This window comes from Anticarsia gemmatalis, chromosome 2 (assembly GCF_050436995.1).
Source record: "Anticarsia gemmatalis isolate Benzon Research Colony breed Stoneville strain chromosome 2, ilAntGemm2 primary, whole genome shotgun sequence".
Classification (NCBI taxonomy): Eukaryota; Metazoa; Arthropoda; class Insecta; order Lepidoptera; family Erebidae; genus Anticarsia; species Anticarsia gemmatalis.
Window position 1 is genome coordinate 2,986,750 of NC_134746.1, and position 19,691 is coordinate 3,006,440.

Genomic DNA, 19,691 nt, shown 5'->3' on the forward strand with positions numbered 1-19,691 from the left:
TATGTTATCTTTTTATAACACATTATTAATGAATTCTGTCGTCATAGGGAATTTTACAAACGCACCATATAATATAAAAACCTTTCCCTGTGTTGCACTGATATGTTTTCCGCGTGAGAATATATGGTAAATAAAATATAAAAAAGTACCGGTGCAGCGACCACATTTGCGTCATATTACGCGCATATTAATTAGGTCAGTTGTAGTAAACTATAATATTATTAATAAAATATTCTAATCGTCTCAATGCAAGCTTGAGTCTCCTCCCGAAATGAGTCTATTGCTATATACCGACCTCGTTAGCATACTCCGGGACCTATAATTTAGAAAAGTACATTACGAATTTTTAGCATTCTCCAGGGCGCGGTGGTTAAGGTGTTCGCCACACAACCACCAGTGCGTCAGTAGGTCGTGGCTTCGATTCCGACATGGATCAAATATTTCTGTGATTCACAAATTTTAATAGTTGTTTCGGTTTTGGTTGTAATTTGTGCCCTTTGTTTGTATTTTTGTAAAGGTAAGGTAAAAAAATAACAAGAAAAACATAAAAAAGTACTTTACTAGGCTCGGGAATGAGCCCGAGACCTTGTGACCAGCGGTCTAGCCACTAGAGGATGATATGACAAAGGATGTTTGTATTCTATGGTGTCATCATACTAACGAACTAACGTAAGACTTCACAATCACTGTTCTGTTTGAACAATGACTTGTTCACTACTTTACATGTTATGTTTAACTCAGTGAGTCAAATGATACGTGAGTATCGTTATATACTATACAGCTAGGTATATCGTATAATTATGAGGCCACACGTAATGTACAATATTTTATTTTTTTAAAGACAACTCCCGCATATAAGAATTGCATTTGTTTGCAATTGCGATTGTTGTATCGCGGGGACTTTTACAAACATACAAACAACGGTCACAAAGTACAACCAGACCCGAAACAATTATTTGTGGAGCGCACATAAGTAGCCGCGTGGTGACTTAAACCATTGCGTCACGGAGGTAGTCATTATTGTTTGTTATGTTATAATTTAGATGTATGGAGAGAATGAACTTAGTTACATTTACTTTATTGTCTTTCTTCCGTTTTCCTGTAGAAATGCTCGTTGGTTATGTGGAATACTTTGAACTGAATACCATTGGTTTAATATCTTCTCAGGATTATTGCTAAAATTCTTCTTCAAAAAAACGTAATGGGCTAGTTTAGAATTAAAGAAGATAATGTCTCGGGAACCAATAAATAAATATTTTATAAGTATTTGAAAATATTGCAGATGATATAAGGCTGCATACGTACATTGTACAAGAGCGACTTACTTATCCTATTTTTTGTTATTATTTTTGGCTTTATAATATAGGTACCTCGCATAAAATACATAAATAAATTAATGCAAATGACTTTAGTCGAAGCCAGGACTGACGTATCAGTTAAAAATACTCTTTTAAATCATGTAGTAACATAATACTGTCTGTCGTACGTATTTGGGCGATGACGTCACAGTCGTAATCAGTGCGAGCATTAGCTTTATCACATAAGCTGCTGATACCGCGTGATTAATCGTCGTGGTGTTACGAGCCACGTCATGGAGACTGACGCATTTAGGACCCTCAAGTTTTACGTACTTTTTTCTCTTGCGTTTGGTTAAAATGGTATGGGAGATTTGGTTAAAATCTTTATCTGGAAGTTTGAGAAATGCATGACATTTTGGAACCAGATAGACAGCTTATGAATAACGGCCAGATAACCTATCTTGTTCTGCTTGATAAAGTGTCAGCAAATGTCAAAATTCCACCTTAATAGTTTTCAAAACCTAGGATGAATACGGTTATGGAAAGCCCTTAGTTAATTTATTAACTACGAAGGTATTATAAGGGACTTAAAGTGAACATGAAAATGACTTGCATTGCTCGACGTTTTGGCGCAGGTTACACTGGGCATGCTTGCGAACTGACTTTGAAAAAATTATGATAATTAATCTGTTTTCTGTCACCATAGCCTTATTACTTGTAATATTTGCTAATAAAAATGCTAAAATAGGTAAGTGTGAATCAAACGGTGTCAACATTATAGCGGTTTAGTTACCAATTGTAGTCCTAATTAGAAATGAATTTGGACAAATCAACAAACAATTTCGGTTGTCAAAATTCGTCTCCATATTTAAAAGGTAATCGTATCCGGTAGGTGACTAAGGTAACGGGGTATGAGTATGTCAAGTGAATACAAAATAGAATCAGTGTTCATAAATAGATCTATTTAAAGTGTAAGTAGTTTATAAAAATATTATTGTATAACATATAGTAGGTACACAATAGGTTCAAAAAATTATATAAATTTAGTATTATGCATTAATAATAATTATTATTTAATTCATGATCAACAGTTTAACTAATATCATAAACATGAATGTGTCACGACAAGGTAAATAACAAGTAAAAAGTAAGTAACATTTTACCGATCGTTTTATATAGAAATAAATTATTACTACGTGTCTATCTGGTACTGAATTACCTTTAATTTTGGCAGATTATTAAGAAAAAATACGGACTATGGTTAAAAACTTATTTCTTACAAAGAAAAAGACAACTTGTAGTTCAGTCCACGTATCCATAAGTAATTTAAAAATACCAATTTACTAAGTACAGAGTCGCAAAACCTTGGGGAGTACCGCAACTGCATCGTACCATTAAAAACATTGTTATCGATTCAGATAATAAATAGCGCTACAAATTGGACTCAGGACACAACACATACAGCCAACAGTCACCGTGAATGTCCAGTCTTTAGACACCAGATACTTATCTATGTCCAGACGGACCATAGACAGAAAAAAACACGCTGATTTATGGCCGATAGAGTAATGAACTCTATGATTTATGTAAACAAACATCAATTATGTTATTTTATGAGTTCACTTCTGATATGAGAATGTTTTTTTATACTAGATTATTATTTTTCTGGAGTAAGGTTAGGACTCTTGATATAAATAGCGTCGTTTAGTTATTTTTATGGGGATGTATGAGATGAATCCATGTTGTTTGCTAAGACTTGTTCAAATTTACACAGGGCATTATTACAAAGTATTCGTATAAATCGCCGAAAACTGAAATATGTGTTTATTTTTCTCACCAACTTTAGGTTCAGAGAAACAGCTTTGAAAAGTAGTAAAAAAGTAGGCCAAATCAGCTTCATTCAGACCAGTTAATTGAGAAAACAATTAAGTCAATATTATGCCTATTTTAACTCGACTTAATAAAAAAGGGTAACGTGTCTATAGGCCTCGTAAGGTTTACGAAAAACTAAGGTACAACTTCGCATAAATACTGGCCGCCATTCTGTCAAAGCTCGGCATACATTAAGGCGGGAGAACTCATCGCGCCCTGGGGAAATTCTCACAGCGACATATGTATCTCTGGCTCTACACACATTGTGTGTGAACTAAAAGAGTTCTCTGAGTTTTACTTACTGTGCTTTGGAGCTAATTTGTTACAACTGTAATGACAACTTTGAGAGATAATTTTGACAGATGAGGCTAAATAAAGCCCAGCCAAACTTAGGCGCTGTCTCCACGGGCGAGAGAATCGCGACGAGTCCGCCCTTGTATCGTCGGACAATCTCAACGAACGAGCGATAATTCCGCCGCGTATCGTCGCGAGTCGCCGCGGAATCTCTGCGATTCCGCGGCGACTTGTAACCCGCGTTTTCCTTGTTTAAAAAGCTTCTCGAAACAAGAGGCAACATTGAAAACAAATGACGCTGCATTTGACAGCGCGCTCGCTGCGCGCTCGTCGCGATCGCGCGGCGGACTCGCTGCTTGTCGCGGCCGACTAGCGACGATGTATTGACGTTTCGCACGCTCGTTGACACTCGTCGTATCGCGGCGATATTATCGCCGTATGGAGACGGTTCCATAGAGAGTGTATAGAAATACGTGGCACGACGATAATATCGCCGCGATTCTCTCGCTCGTGGAGACAGCGCCTTAAGCTAAGTCTCAGTTAGCAGAAATAACCCGCAGTTGTATGTAAAAATATTTGTTTGGTTGAAGTCTGGTGCTAGGTGGGGTTTCAAAAAGGCTTTGTGGCGCTTGCTGTGATCGCCTCGCCACTGCTATTGCGTTGAGAGTACGTGGTTTCGATTCTCACGCGGAATAAATACATATTTCTGCAAACCACAATTGGTTGTTTCGGATCTTTTTGTATTTTGTGTCTGTTGTTTGAAAGTTGTGTGTGTTAAGAAGTCCCTGCGATGTCGAGCAACAATACAAGAGTACAAATTGTCTATTTTAAATAAATAAAATAAAAGAAGTCACGTTATTTGCGTCATATGTACTAAAGTAAGGAGTTCCCTGTTACGTCAGAGTACAGTTTACTAATATACTTATTCAATATCACTCATGCGCCGCCTACGACACCTTACCAATGTTTGTCCTGCTATTTATGAAACACCGAAACATGATTCTTTATCCATACTAATATTATAAATTCGAAAGTAACTCTGTCTGTCTGTCTGTCTGTCTGTCTGTCTGTCTGTCTGCTACTCAATCACGCCTAAACTACTGAACCAATTTGCATGAAATTTGGTATGGAGATATTTTGATACCCGAGAAAGGACATAGGCTACTTTTTACCCCGTGAAAATGACGTATTTCGCGGGAAAATTCAAGTGAAGTCAAGAAGTCGCGAATAATCAATATTATAATGACATTGAAATAACAAAAATCCGTTGTCATGGCAACTGTTTTAATGGCGGATATGCCTTAGCGCGACTTCGTTATATTAAGAGATATAAATAATTTTGAGAATATTTTTCGTGAAAGAAGCATATTTTGTTGTTAAGGAATCTATACTAATATTATAAAGCTGAAGAGTTTGTTTGTTTGTTTGTTTATTTGTTTGAACGCGCTAATCTCAGTATCTACTGGTCCGATTTGAAAAATTCTTAGAAAAATTCTTCTTCTTTCAGTGTTAGATAGTCCATTTATCGAGGAAGGTTATAGGCTATATATCATCACGCTACTACCTATAGGAGCTGAGTACCAGTGAAAAATGTTACAAAAACGGGGGAAATGTTGACCCATTCTCTCTTATGTGACGCAAGCGAAGTTGCGCGGGTCAGCTAGTTTGTCATATATCTTTAAATCATTCTTTAAGACGTATATTCAAGTTCATGGGTGTTAGGTTTTATGTAATCGTTAGGTGCAAAAATAAAGTTTTACAGATTTCATATAAGTACTTGCGAAAACTGTAAAAAACTTATTGTTAGATATTAAAAACATAGCTGACCCGCGCAACTTCGCTTGCGTCACATAAGAGAGAATGGGTCAGAATTTTCCACTATTTTGTAACACTTTTTACTGTTACTCTGCTCCTATTGGTCGTAGCGTGATGATATAAAATATGCTTTTTTTTTCACGAAAAATATTCTCAAAATTATTTATATCTCTTAGTATAACGAAGTCGCGCTAAGACATATCCGCCATTAAACAGTTGCCATGGCAACGGAATTTTGTTAATTCAATGTCATTATAATATTGATTTTTCGCGACTTCGTTGAATTTTCTGAATTTTCCCGGGAAATGCGTCATTTTCCCGGGGTAAAAAGTAGCCTATGTCCTTTCTCGGGTATCAAAATATCTCCATACCAAATTTCATGCAAATTGGTTCAGTAGTTTAGACGTGATTGAGTAGCAGACAGACAGACAGACAGACAGACAGAGTTACTTTCGCATTTATAATATTAGTATGGATTATATTCGCGACTTCGTTCGCCACCTGAATTTTCCCGGGAAATACGTCATTTTCCCGGGGTAAAAAGTAGCCTATGTTTTTTCTCGGGTATCAAAATATCTCCATACCAAATTTCATGCAAATTGGTTCAGTAGTTTAGGCGTGATTGAGTAGCAGACAGACAGACAGACAGACAGACAGACAGACAGAGTTACTTTCGCATTTATAATATTAGTATGGATTATTAATTCATCACATCACATATGTACATAAAATCACGCATTCCCGTAGAGGTAGACAGGGAGCAGATATAACAACAAGAATGTGAAGTGATTGGATTTAGTAAATTAAGTTTTGCATACTAACTATAACACAACATATTTAATTTAACCTCTCACACTTTTCTAGTACAGTATAAAAATAATCACATATTCGATCGTGTTCGTGTAGTTTCAGTCTGGTCTTATAATGATTAAGATAAGAGCCCGTTTTTTCTTGCCTCAGACACAGACTTCAGAAAATGTTAGAAAAATAGTTCGTTTTCTAAATTACAAGTTAAAAGTGAGTGCTGAAAAAAGTCTTACTTTTTACTAAAAAAAGCTTTTAGCTGAACGTCTTAACCAATATCTATTATTTAAAGTTTTAGAAAAAAGTAAAACACTACCCTTTTAAATATACTTTTAAAGACGTATTCTATATATACCTATGTATTTTTTTAAATATGTATGCTGCCAATCTATTAATTACTCGTATAAATAATAAAATGAATGTGTGTATGTATGTATGTATATAAGCTTCGTTTTTGCCACTACTACGGTACCAATCTGGATCAAAGTTGACCAGATGGTAGACTTTATAACAGGGAACGAAATAATCACCATTTCAACAAATAAACACAGGCAAGGCCGTGAGTATAAGCTAAGAGAAAAAAACATTAAACACATTTTCAAAATTTTTACTTTCGCCACGCACACCTGAAAATACTACCCAAATAAAAATGTCACCGTTTCAGTCGCCATACAATTTGTAGTAGATTTCCCTCATGTTTTCACAAACTAAATAAACATAACATTTGTTGTACATACATGAACTTTGTCACGATAAAGTGAAGTATAATATTAACTTGTGCTTTTTGCTGGCTTTGTTTCTCGACGAAATTAATATTAGGTCGGGGAAAAAGTCTTTTCGCATTATAGTATGTATGAACTTGTAATAAAATCTCTTTGGCTTCAAGAATCACAAATGAGTACACGGTTCATTAGGTTTCTTTCAGTGAGCTCGTGAGGTACCCAAATATCGAGTTTTTTTGTGTAGAGATTTTATTACAAGTTCATAAATACTATGATGCGAAAAGACTTCTTTCTTTTTCTTAACTGAAGTAGACATAACTATAGTGCCTATTTAAGACCTTTATTAGTTTAAGACATTTTTAGATAGGGAATAACTTTCTAAACGCAAATGTAGCATTGAGAAATGCAAACTCATTATTGTAATCATCGGGCTGCAATGTTTTTTTTTGTTTTTTTTAAAAGACAACTCCCGCACTAAGAATTGCTCTTGTGTCGCGGGGACTTTTACAAACATACAAACAACGGACACAAAGCACAACCAGACCCGAAACAATTATTTGTGGATCGCACAAATAATTGCTTCGTGTGGGAATCAAACCCACGACCTCCCGACGCAGTAGTGTTGGCGTGGTGACCTAAACCACTGCGCCACGGAGGCAGTCAAGTGCAATGAGAGGTGTAATTTTGACTGCAGCTAGAAAAACAGCAATAAAATATTCTTGTTATCCGAACCTCATATATTTTCTTAACAACAGAAACATAAAGACGGTTAACAAATATGTAGCATTCTGCTTTAATTAAATTGAACTATCTTAGTATTATTTTAAATCTAGTTTGAGATTTATCTTGAAACGTGAATAAACAGCTTCTTCGCTATCAAATAATGTACAAATACACACGAAACAGACAATCTTCCAACATGATATGAAAACATATTAATTTGAAGCACACAAACTTTAAACATGTCTGACAAACAATGTTGTTGAACCGAGTTCTCAACTCTTCGCCAACTGTGTACAACGACAACTTAGTAGAAAACCATGCACGAATAATCTAGACTATAATTAACAATTCTATGTATTTCAAAAATAAAGTAACTATAGTAGTGATTGCTGAGTGGTTTAAGTAACGCCTCCCACGCAAGTGGTCGAGGGTATCGTTATCAGTTGTTGGTAAACATCGTGATGAAACCTTGCATGCCTGAGAGTTCTTTAGAACTGTTCTTGAAGGTATATGCAAAGTCTCCAACCCGCACTCGACTAGCGTGGTGGACTAACTCTTCCCTCATTCCGGGAGACATGTCCAGCAGTAGGACATTAATAAGTTAAATTTATCTGTTTATTTTATCAAACTTGCTACAGCCAGCTGCATAAGGCTGCGGGTCATTGATGTTGTAAATTTTGTATCTTCAAAAGTAAACCCTGCATACAAGACTCTCTACTAAGTTGTTAGACTGTACTAGGTACCTAGAAACTAAACAAACGGACAGAAAACAACACCAACTATTATTTATAGCTAATTGATTGAGATTGATCAAATTGTTTGTTTCTCTGCTCCACTATTGAGTCGTATTCCATTTGATTAGAACTTTGGAAACTAATGTCTTTGTGTGAGTGAGTTACAAGATACGTTTTTGTTTTGTTTTTAGCAGCACAAGTGAGTTAGCCAGTTAATGAATCATGGATAAGCGTCAGAGTAGCTATCCAAGAGGTAAATAATTCAACATTCGCGATAAATGGGCGGCGGTGTAGCGTTCCCACATCAATCATTTTAAAACTTTAAAATATGGTTTAATATTTAATGTTGAGGCAAAGAAAAAATAACTATAGCTATCACAAAATTAAATACTATTAACAGTAAGTTACTGTAAATCTTTGGTATCTATAATATTTACTTATTACCGGCCGCCCGTGACTTTGTCTGCGTAGATTTTTTATCGTACCGTTAGTGGTCAACCTAGTATCAAATTTGTTCAAGCCGCCCGAAAGGTCTATGACGTTCAGTTCAGCGGTCACCCATCTGTAGAATGACCGCGCCAAGCGTTCCTTAAACCACTGATTGTTACCAACCGGCGAGCGTCAACTACTTAGTAGTTACTAAGTTCGAATTAGCAGTTATTGAAATAAGCGTGTTTAAACAAAAAAAATTGCAAACTCTTTAGTCATACATTTTTAGTATATATAATCTGTATAAAGCTGTGGTTGACAGCCTCTCCTCCTTCCGCGCTCCCCTTCAGGGAACTACACTTTTTATTCGTTTGACCATCTTGTCTCCAACGGGGCGCCTTAACGGATATTGAAGTATATTAGTTCAACGTTTTATAATGGAAGGGAATGAATGGAATTTCTTTATTGAATGTTATTTTAGTTTTAGCTTCTGTACATTTATTGATTGATTGAGTGGTTTAGTAGTGATATTTTGATAGAGTTTTTGATTTAAAAGATAGGGAAAACATAAAAATGGTATACATGCCACTTTTATTACAGAAAAAGCGTTATGCATACATTACTACGATAAATGCAAATTAAATGGTCTTTTAGTAGTAATTCTTTTATTTTATTTATTTTAAGTCATAAAGCAGCTTTAAAATGTGATTTACGAGACGAACACAATAATGCATAATATGTACAAGCATGCATAAAATCCATAGAGACCAAAGAACACCACTTGGCACGAGCCTTAGATACAAACTTCACTTGCTTCATTCCCATCCATACATCTTAGCGTAGGTAAAGGACATTATGTCTTACAAAATCCATTTACTTGAAAGTTCTTTATTTGTAAATCTATGAGCTTCAAATCATTGTGTTATTCGTTTCACGTTTTCCGTCAAATTACTGAGATAGCCTTGAGTCGTAGGTACGTTTGAAATATGGCTACACTTATTATTTGGCACGTAGCCACCATTGTTAAAGCCTAGGTCTTTTGAAAGCCCCGTGTGGTTTAAAAAAGCTAATCTGTAGGCCTTCAACGTAGATTAATGGTAACACGAATGTTAGAACCAATTATGTTGTAAAATGGTTGCTTGCTAGCAAAATTGCCTTGCTTCAAAAAAGGCTTACAATAAGAGATCTAGCGACTGGAGCCAGAAATACATTATTACATAGTTCCCTGTGACCCACCGCTGCGTTGACTTTTATAGTTCAACAATTTAGTAGAGACTCCAGTATGCAAGGTTCGCGGCCAGCGGAGTTATAAAAATCTGAATTTAGAACTTGAGTGATGATGACCCCTCGGGTTAAATGGCTAACGGCCTGTTAAAAACGGCTACTTTATTTTAGAAATATCCAATTTTTTATTCAAATTTAGGTAAATTGTGCATGCTAAGGCCCTCTGCTAAGTGGTTGGATTGTAGTGGACCCTGTTTTTAGAACAAAGCACCAACATACTGGAAAAAATACGGTGTTAGTTTTTATTAATAACATCCTTTCTTGTATAGTGTAACGAGTTTGGTAACTTGATTTAGGAAGGTCGTGGTACAGACAATTTTACAAACCACTGCAGACTGGGTTAAAGAAAACTTAACTGTTTCTATACCAACGTTTCACGTTTTTCTCAAACACCCGTCATGGGCTTCATACTCATAAAGGTAAGTACTCCAACCTTTTTTGAAAAACCTCAAGTGGTTTGAAGGCAGCCTGAAACGGACGTCGTTTGTAACTGCAAAATGCTTTTTATAGTCCTTTTGGTAGAAATAACGGAAACCCTCGGTTTGCTACCTCGCGCTGTGTGACACAATAGTTTTTTTTGCGAAAATAAAGGTGTTTTCTTATATTGATAAAAAGTCATAGGGATTTTATAAATATAAATAAATGGTTAATAAAATAAAAAATAGTTTCAATTCATCGCGAAATACGTGACTTAAGACATAATCTCTACCTATTTAGGTATTTTTGTGGAGGTAAGGTTTGAACTGAATTTTTAACGATACTCGTTAATTTTTAATTAATATAATCTTTCTATATCTATCACCATTGTAAATTTTACCCTATCGGTATTGCCGTCTTCGCGTAATTTTATACTTACAGGCTTTATATATCTTTTGTACGAATCAAGCCATAAGAAACGATGCAATTTGAACGCGTGATCATCACAATATCATTTTACAACATCGCATTGTAAAGTACAAGTGGGCTCAAATCATTCACCTGGCTTAAACCATTCACCTTTGAGTGAGTGAACGATAGAGTGTCACTCGTGGTGAGCGGTGTAATCCGGCAGATGGCGCGAATATCGACACGTATTGGAATACTTTGATGACAGGTGTATTAGGTGTGGAGTATTTGAGCAACGGATTGTCTGATCTTGGAGTTACTTCGCTAGTTAAGCTTTGGTGAATGACTGTTGAACATGTGGTAGAGAGAACGGGGTATTTTTGTGTAGCGATATGCAATTTTGCTGTATAATGAAAAAAAATGCAATACTTTTTTTTCTTTTAAACTTACTTATAAAGTCTTATTTAACTAAACTAAAAACAAAAATCTGTACAACATAATGGTTTCCACGAACAAGCAAGTTGGTTTTGATATTAGAGCTTGATATAATAGACTTAATACATCGATACTGAAAGAATATGGGAACTCATCTACACATTAATTCTATTTTACAATAACAACAACACTAAAAAATAATGAATCTACAATAAACTAATGAAAGAAGACAGAAAAGCAATGATCTATTCAACCTTTTATCTATACTAATATTATAAAGCTGAAGAGTTAGTTTGTTTGTTGGTTTGAACGCGCTAATCTCAGGAACTACTGGTCCAAATTCAAAAATTCTTTCAGTGTTAGATAGCCCATTTATCGAGGAAGGCTTTAGTTTATATATCATCACGCTATGACCAATAGGAGCAGAGTATCAGTAAAAAATGTTACAAAAACGGACAAAATTATGACCCATTCTCTCTTATGTGATGTAAGCGAAGTTGCGCGGGTCAGCTAGTTACACAATAAAAATAAACGTTCCCACAATATAATTCTATATTGACAAAATACAGAAACGAATAATTAAATAATTGGTTTAATTTCACAATATAACGAACTATCCAACTTTTTATTAGTTATAGTTTTCAGAAGGCTGTCAAGTGTAGGCGGGATTACTTCAATACAGTGCAAGCACTAATCAAGTGTTAAGTACATAGTGCGACCTTCACCGCGAAAGCTTTCCTCGATAACGACTCGATAGTATCGATAACATGCTCATTATCGATACGTTATATCGCGATTTACCGATAGATAGGTCAGGTTGATCCAGCTGGTTTACACTTTAATTATATGACTGTATGATTTGTGTTATGTTAATGAGAAGAAGAAGAGTAAATAATATTTTTTGTATCTTTTATATTTTATGTAGAACTTTACATATTGTTTTTGTTTTAATATTTGTTTGTCCTTTATGAAAAAAAAGTGATATCTCTGCCCTAAATTAGGTCACAGCGGTGCTACTAAAGTCTCGCTTGCCCAGTAGTGAGACAAATTTAACAAGACCGTGTTTCGAATATATTGTGTATAGAATTTTTAATCGCAAATCTGCTTTTATGTTAGTGCAATTACTAATTTACTCTTTATTCTATAGCAAAACGTGTAAAATAATGAATTATCATGTGTCACTCATATTTAGCACATAGTTAATTATCATTATTTACCTAACAGACTGATAGTACAATTGAATGTTATCAGTCATTTTTGAAACGATGTTATTTGTGTACCTTCCTATTACTACAACAATTGTTAGTTATTTCTAGAATTAATTTAGTTTTACCTTTACATTTATATATGTTTAGGTTTTAATATTATAGAGGTATGTATGTACTTAAATGTACAGACATCGATGCCCTGTTATTCCCGATATGTGTTAAAAATATTTGAATGCTGGTCTATTTCTTATTAGAATAAAAGTATGTTTCCTTTCAGACAACTCAGATAGCTTTAATATTCAGAGTAGTTGCTCGCCAAGGCCCATCATTTTTAACACCACAGGATGGTAGGACTAAAATAATGTTTATAAGACACCATAAAGGACTGAAATATATGCAGGATTTTTTTCAAACCTTACACGGAAATATACTTATCTAAATTTTAACTTAAGCTTGTCTTCATTTTAAAGTTACTTTTTACAACGGAACGGAAAAAATACAAAAGGGTGTAAAAAATCCTAAAATTCTTTGGTGAATTGGCATTTTTGCGAATCCCAGCAAAGGTCGGGACTTTTCGCAATAAAGTTGGTAAATTATGTCGTAACTTTATGGATATTAAACATCACCATATGTGTGTGCCGTTTTGAAACGAAAGGTTCCCTAATATATAAAGCTATTGTATAGCAAAATATGACAAAAAGTAAAGAAAAACGTATTTGTCACTTGAAGAAAACTTTTATATTTACAAACATATTTAAAAAAAAAACGCCAAGATCTTTTTGTTTTTGGTTTGATAAAACTCTTTAGAATACTTGTTTGAAGACATTATTGTGTCATAAGGTCCTGCAATCGAAACTATGGTAATTGATGCACAGAGACGTTGACAAATAAAATATTCTTAATTTTAGACACATACTTCATCCACACCATTAAAGTCTAAAAAAAATATTTTTTTAACCAACATTAGGTCATGTTTTACAAATTTTCTTTCCTTATCATTCGAATAAGTGAGACGTTCTCACAGATACTCTATTTTTATCGTAATGAATAAAAAACGTAAATTTTAAGTTATTGTAGTTATAAAGAGTTGAATAAACTCTTATGACATTAATCAACATGCCTATGCTATATTTAAAATATCCTGTTTGTAAAAACCACTACATTTTTAATACTTCTTCCTCATATTGAAGGTCATCAAGTACTTAGATTACATAAATCTGATACCAAATTAAGGAAAATAGTAGCATTAAGCACGTTTTATATGGCTATTATTTATGGGGAACTTGTTATCAGAAGCTTGAGCCAATGTACACGCTGTTTGTCAGTGTTGCGCCGGCCTCAGGCCAGAGAGCACGTGTCATCGCGCGCCATCTTATGTGAATTTTGGAAAGTTTCCGAACGTCTCCCGGTGATGTCCTGTGCGTGATTTGTTTTTTTTAAGTGATGTGTTCTGTTGTGATTTGAAATTCGAGAAAGGAATTTATGGATTGTGTTTTTTTTACTAGAGATGATTGATAGCACTATAGGTAAGTTTTTAAATTGGTATTTTTTTTTTAATATCATTGGATGAAATTATTTTTTATTTCTGCTTCGTTATTTATTTATAGAATGTTGCAATGAGATCAAAGTTCGTTACTTTTAAAACAATGGTTAATATATTTTGTTTAGAGGAAAACATTTGAATATAATATATTATATCAATAAAATGTTGTGTATGTTACATACTTATAAAATGTAGGTACATAAATAGTTACAGTATGTAATGTTTATGTTAAAACAAGAATATAATGATCGGTATTTTAAAATTATTTTCTGTGATACATAAATATTAAGTAGATTTGTTTCTGTGTCTATGAGTAATGCTACTAGGTATCACATGTTTCCGGGTTTGATTACTAGAATCTATTAATTACTATACAATTGCCATTGGTTGTATAAATAATAGAGCATCTAATTTAACGCAAACATTGTCAGACCGTGCAGACCGTGTTTTGTTTTTGGCTCGTTACTGTCCCACTACTGGGCAAGGTACACCTCTCGAACGAGAAATGGGTTATGCCATGAGTTCACCATGATGGCCAACTGAGTATTGGGACTTTGCATGTCCTCAAGAAATGCGTTAAACAAATTTTTAGGCATGCATTGTTCAATTATTTTTCTTCATTTCATTCATGCTTCTCGCCATCAAACGTCAAAGTTTGATGAGTTTGCTAGCAATTAACACTAATTGTTTGTTTGTACAAAAATAAATTTAAAATAAAAAGATTTCTTCACCGTAAGAGCAAGTGATAATTATATCCAAAACACACATAACTTGGATAAGTCATTGGTGGGTCTCAAGTTCGAACCGTCGACCACTTGCGTGGGAGGTGCCAACATAAATCACTCGGCTACCATTGCTATATAACATTCATATAATAGAGGAAAAAATACTATAGTTTCATTATCCCAGGTTATAACTCGTGATTAAGCTCACCCACTCACATAATAGACTAAGTTTTAATTACTAAGTTACTTTTAGTTTTAAAACTGGAGTTTAAACTGTGAATATTTTAAGAGCGCGTGAATGAGCAAATTAAAAATTATTAAACTAGAGATCCTTTAGAAATACAGTCTAGATGCGTTTTACCTTCCGTAGTTTTTAGAACAGTCTAGTAGACTGAAAACCGGAATTCCGAAATGAAGGCTCTACCTTTAAAGCTGTACTTCTGTCGCCAGTCAACAGGGTAGTTGATGTGGTTAAAAATATATACTAAGCACTGAAACATTGTTTTAGGCATGTGATGATGATTTGAGTAGCTGATCAAATCAGCTACTCTTTATGAATTGTCAAACACACATTAGTACAAAAATACGATGTAGTGACGTCACAGTTTCGTATTTTTGTTGCAGTATCAACTGAGTGCCTAATAAGATGTTTAAGTCTGTAATAAGTTACAATTTCAAAATTGTTTACGAAAAAAGACATAGCATGAGTATTTTAGATGAACCTTTTACGAGTACAAGTTTAATAATTTTTCGTTAACCCAGTCAACTACCGAATTATATGATGATTGAAAAATCGGTCTCAAACTGTACATCAATTCTAATAATATATTATAAATCACTAAGGTCACTTAGTTGTTTATAAGTTTGAAAATACACCATTAATGTTAAATGGTTAGAATAACCTTCTAAGTATGGAATCCTTTTCTTTGTAAACAGCTGACAAGTGCAGTTAGTTTCTAGGTCAATCATTGTTTATACGATTACCTTACTCTTTTATTAAGTTTACCTACATAATATACTATGTAGTAATTTGTGGTATTATGTTTCTAATTTATAGATTATAAATGGGCTGAGGTTTGTTTTTTATTAAGTACTTTGAATTTAAGCAATAATCTATACTATATAATATACTAATACTAATATACTAATATACTAATATACTAATATACTAATATACTAATATACTAATATACTAATATACTAATATACTAATATACTAATATACTAATATATACTAATACTAATATACTAATATACTAATACTAATACTAATATTATTATAAAGCTGAAGAGTTTGTTTGTTTGAACGCGCTAATCTCAGGAACTACTGGTCCGATTTGAAAAATTCTTTCAGTGTTAGATAGTCCATTTATCGAGGAAGGCTATAGGCTATATATCATCACGCTACGACCAATAGGAGCCGAGTAGCAGTTAAAAAATTACAAAAACGGCCAAAAATATGACCCGTTCTCTTTTACGTGACGCAAGCGAAGTTGCGCGGGTCAGCTAGTGTTACTATAATATGTTGTTTGACTGCCTCTGTGGCGCGGTCGTATGTCGGCAGTGTGTCCGACTACTGATCACGAGGTCTCGGGCTTGACTCCCGGGTCTTTTCTAATTTATATTAGGATATTTCTCAGTAGTGACGTTTTTGGTATCGTGAACATGATATGGCTATAGGCTCACCCCCTATTACATGAGGCATTGTTAGTGGCGAATCGTGGGTGTATTTCATACATCTCTGCTCACACATTCGGATATTACTGAAATGATATTACGTATGTATGTCTTAAAAAAATGGTTTAATTTGAAATAATCGTGCTTTTGTAAATTATTTATGCCTCCCTTACTGTCAGCATTTGGCAAAGGTATGTATTTTGTCTTCCAATTTTGTAAGAAATATGTCGTATGTGATCTTGAACTTCCAGCCTTTTGGAATAAAATGTGTTAGGTACTTAATATAAAAACATTCATCTGTTTCCAAATATGCAGAGCTTGTGCTATATTGACTAGATAACTGATATCATACCTATCCATACTAATATTATAAATGCGAAAGTAACTCTGTCTGTCTGTTACTCAATCACGCCTAAACTTCTGAACCAATTTGCATGAAATTTGGATGGAGATATTTTGACACCCGAGAAAGGATATAGGCTACTTTTTACGCCGGGAAAATGACGCTTTCTCTTGGGGAAATTCAGGTGGCGGACGAAGTCGCAGGTAAAAGCTAGTATATTTATAAATACAAAATTATATAGATTTTATAACTAGACTCAGCTACTATCACAAATCACTATTTCACTATTTTCATTATATAAGTGATAATCATCCAATTATCGCTGCATTTTAATGACAGGTGTAGGTATCAATCCCTCATTATTGTCTATACATCGACTATATAACTATGTAGAGTTAATTATCTGTGGACAATGGCGGTGTTATTTCAATGATACCTAGATTACGGTAGATTGCATACAGAATGCAACTTGCGTTTGCATAATATTATGGTTTAGTGAAGTATTTGATACAATTAAGTTATTATTTATCAAACAAAGTAATAGTAATATAAAAAATAACCCATTAATGTCTCACTCCTGAGCAAGGGTCTCTCCTCTCGAGGGAAGGGTTATAGGTCTTGAGTATACCACGGGTTTGGGGCTTTCAATCAATCAATCAAATATTTATTTGCGAATATGGGTATATATAGGACTTATAAATAGGCACATGTTTTATGGTTTCTTTTTTCAGTTATATAACATGGAATGCTTACTTCGTATTCACGTTTGAAAAGACTACGGGACAAGCGTTGTTACCTGTCTTGATTATGTAACATGTTGGTAATTGACGCGGATAAATTTGTGTTATCAAAACTAGAAATAATCAGATAGAAGTAGTTTCTCGCTCCTTTTTTTCAAAATCAAGTCATTTTATTCCTTTAGATCAGATGATGACACATGATAGTTGGTACAATATCGGTTAAATGTTGACTGATTGGTATATTTACTGAATCTATTACAGTCTTTTGCTCAAGTCACTTAGCTATAAATTAAATGTATTATGTTGCAGTCGTGTAAGCAATAATTAAGGTGTCCTACAAACAATGGTATATTGTATTAGCTGAGTAGATTCACATCTATTCAGCTAATACAATATTCGTTTATGTCTCATTAAACATACATGATTAATTTTTTATGGATCTGTTGAAAAAAAGGCGGGTCTGTTAACAATAATTCACGACCCAGGATCGAGGAATGTCCACATCTGGCGTGAATTAGAACGGATTGCCATTTCCCAGCAATTCCATATTTTGCAGTCCATGACATTGACGTTCCCACATACTTCAAGACTTATACCTACTTACTGACTTATACATACTATAACCTACTTTGTCTGACTGCGGGTGTCTGAAGCTTAAAATTCTAAATTTTGTATGCCTATGCAAACCGCGAACCGTTTAAAGCTCTGTACTACGTTGTCAGATTATAGTAGGGGAAGTGTTTTTTAGGCGCGTCATTTTTATCTAAAAAAGAACGCAAGCCTAATCGCCTTTTTGGTAGTAACTTTGCTTTATTCAGCTGCAACAGTAGTGTTGTGGTTATGCAACATTCCATAAGCCGCTCTGTGTCGGATCAGCTGTTTGTTAGAGTGTTCACTGTCAATCCACTGACGTATTCACAACGGACGGTAGTCTTTTGTTTAGTCCTACTTCATGCATCTACGTTCTTTAGAATTATTCTTAGTTCTACAAATGGACGGCACCCATAGACAGTTGCGCTCACCTGTCGGTAAACGATCTGTGGGTTAAGCAACCCTTGTTACGGTCAGTCCATAGATGTATCCGCATAGTGGTATTTGGACTGGGCGCCTCCGTGCTTTGGAGGGCTCGTAAAAAGTCGGTCCCAGTTATTGTCAGTTGGGGCAACAGTCGTTATGCCATATCCAAATCTTTGGACGGCTTGACTAACTTTGACTCCCGGTTGTCCACTACATACATACATACATGCAATCACGCCTTCTTCGCATAGGGGTAAGCAGAGACTAGAGAACATCACTTGGTACGATTGAGTACTAACAATACAATAAATGAATGACTTGAACTAACAAGCATAGTTCACCTTCATAAACCGTAGCAATTAGCTGTGAAGATGTAAAAGCAATTAAAACTATAGATTGCAGACGTTTTATAACGACTACAGCGACGTATCGGCTGTCCATCGAAACGTCTTCACTTCAAGGTTTCATGTTACAAAGTCAAGTGGATACTCTTGTTAATATTTTAGATTGCATATTTTAAAAGCCAATGCAGCTAAACTATCGATTTGTTTTGAAGAATTACTTTAAACAACTTACGTCTGAAGTCATCATTTATTTTACCAATTGTCCCACTGCTAGGCAAGGGGATTACGGATTCATGGCTAGGTTTATGGATCACGTTGCTTGCATTTTTTCATATATGATTCAATATCACAAGACAATTCACACACGGTCACCTGATTCAAAACTAAGCAGACCGTGTACAATGGTAACCAGACAACTGATAAACATACATATATATTTCTCAATACATATACACATACATACGCAGCGTTAAATCTAGACTCAGACCAAATATATCTGCTTATCACACAAATATTTGTCCAGGGTAGCACTAGGACGTCATACAATTTGATCATAATATTAACTGTAGCGTCAAACATGAATCCAAATTGAATGAATGCCTTTGTATGTTCGAAAGATGTGTTTAAGGATAAGTGCAAAGAAAAAAAGAGATGGATGAACTATGCATGCCATCATTAGCTAGTAATGTGCCGGCTAATGCAGACAAATGGAAGAAAAACAGTATAATGCTTGCACCACAAAATAAGGAAAGGTAGCGAGAGAGATTCGGCTGTTGACTAACTTTGTAAGTGCAAGGGAGGCACTCTGTGTCAATATTTTGGTCTAGTTTATCGAATTTAAATGCACGTGTATTCTCGA

General features: G+C 34.6%; 1 protein-coding gene across 9 annotated transcripts in view; it reads left to right on the forward strand.

Moving 5' to 3' along the window:
- The window catches only part of Ac78C (adenylyl cyclase 78C), a 105,622-nt gene that overhangs the window by 20,235 nt on the left and 65,696 nt on the right, over window positions 1-19,691 (forward strand). For 8 of the 9 annotated variants that reach the window (XM_076124454.1, XM_076124494.1, XM_076124479.1 and 5 more), the window contains exon 1: window positions 13,782-13,969. The exons of the other annotated variant lie outside the window; for it this stretch is intronic. In XM_076124454.1, coding sequence (XP_075980569.1) covers window positions 13,951-13,969 — 19 coding nt within the window. In that variant the 5' untranslated portion in view covers window positions 13,782-13,950. Of the gene's footprint in view, window positions 1-13,781; window positions 13,970-19,691 lie in introns of those variants that run through there. 9 annotated transcript variants of the gene reach the window in all.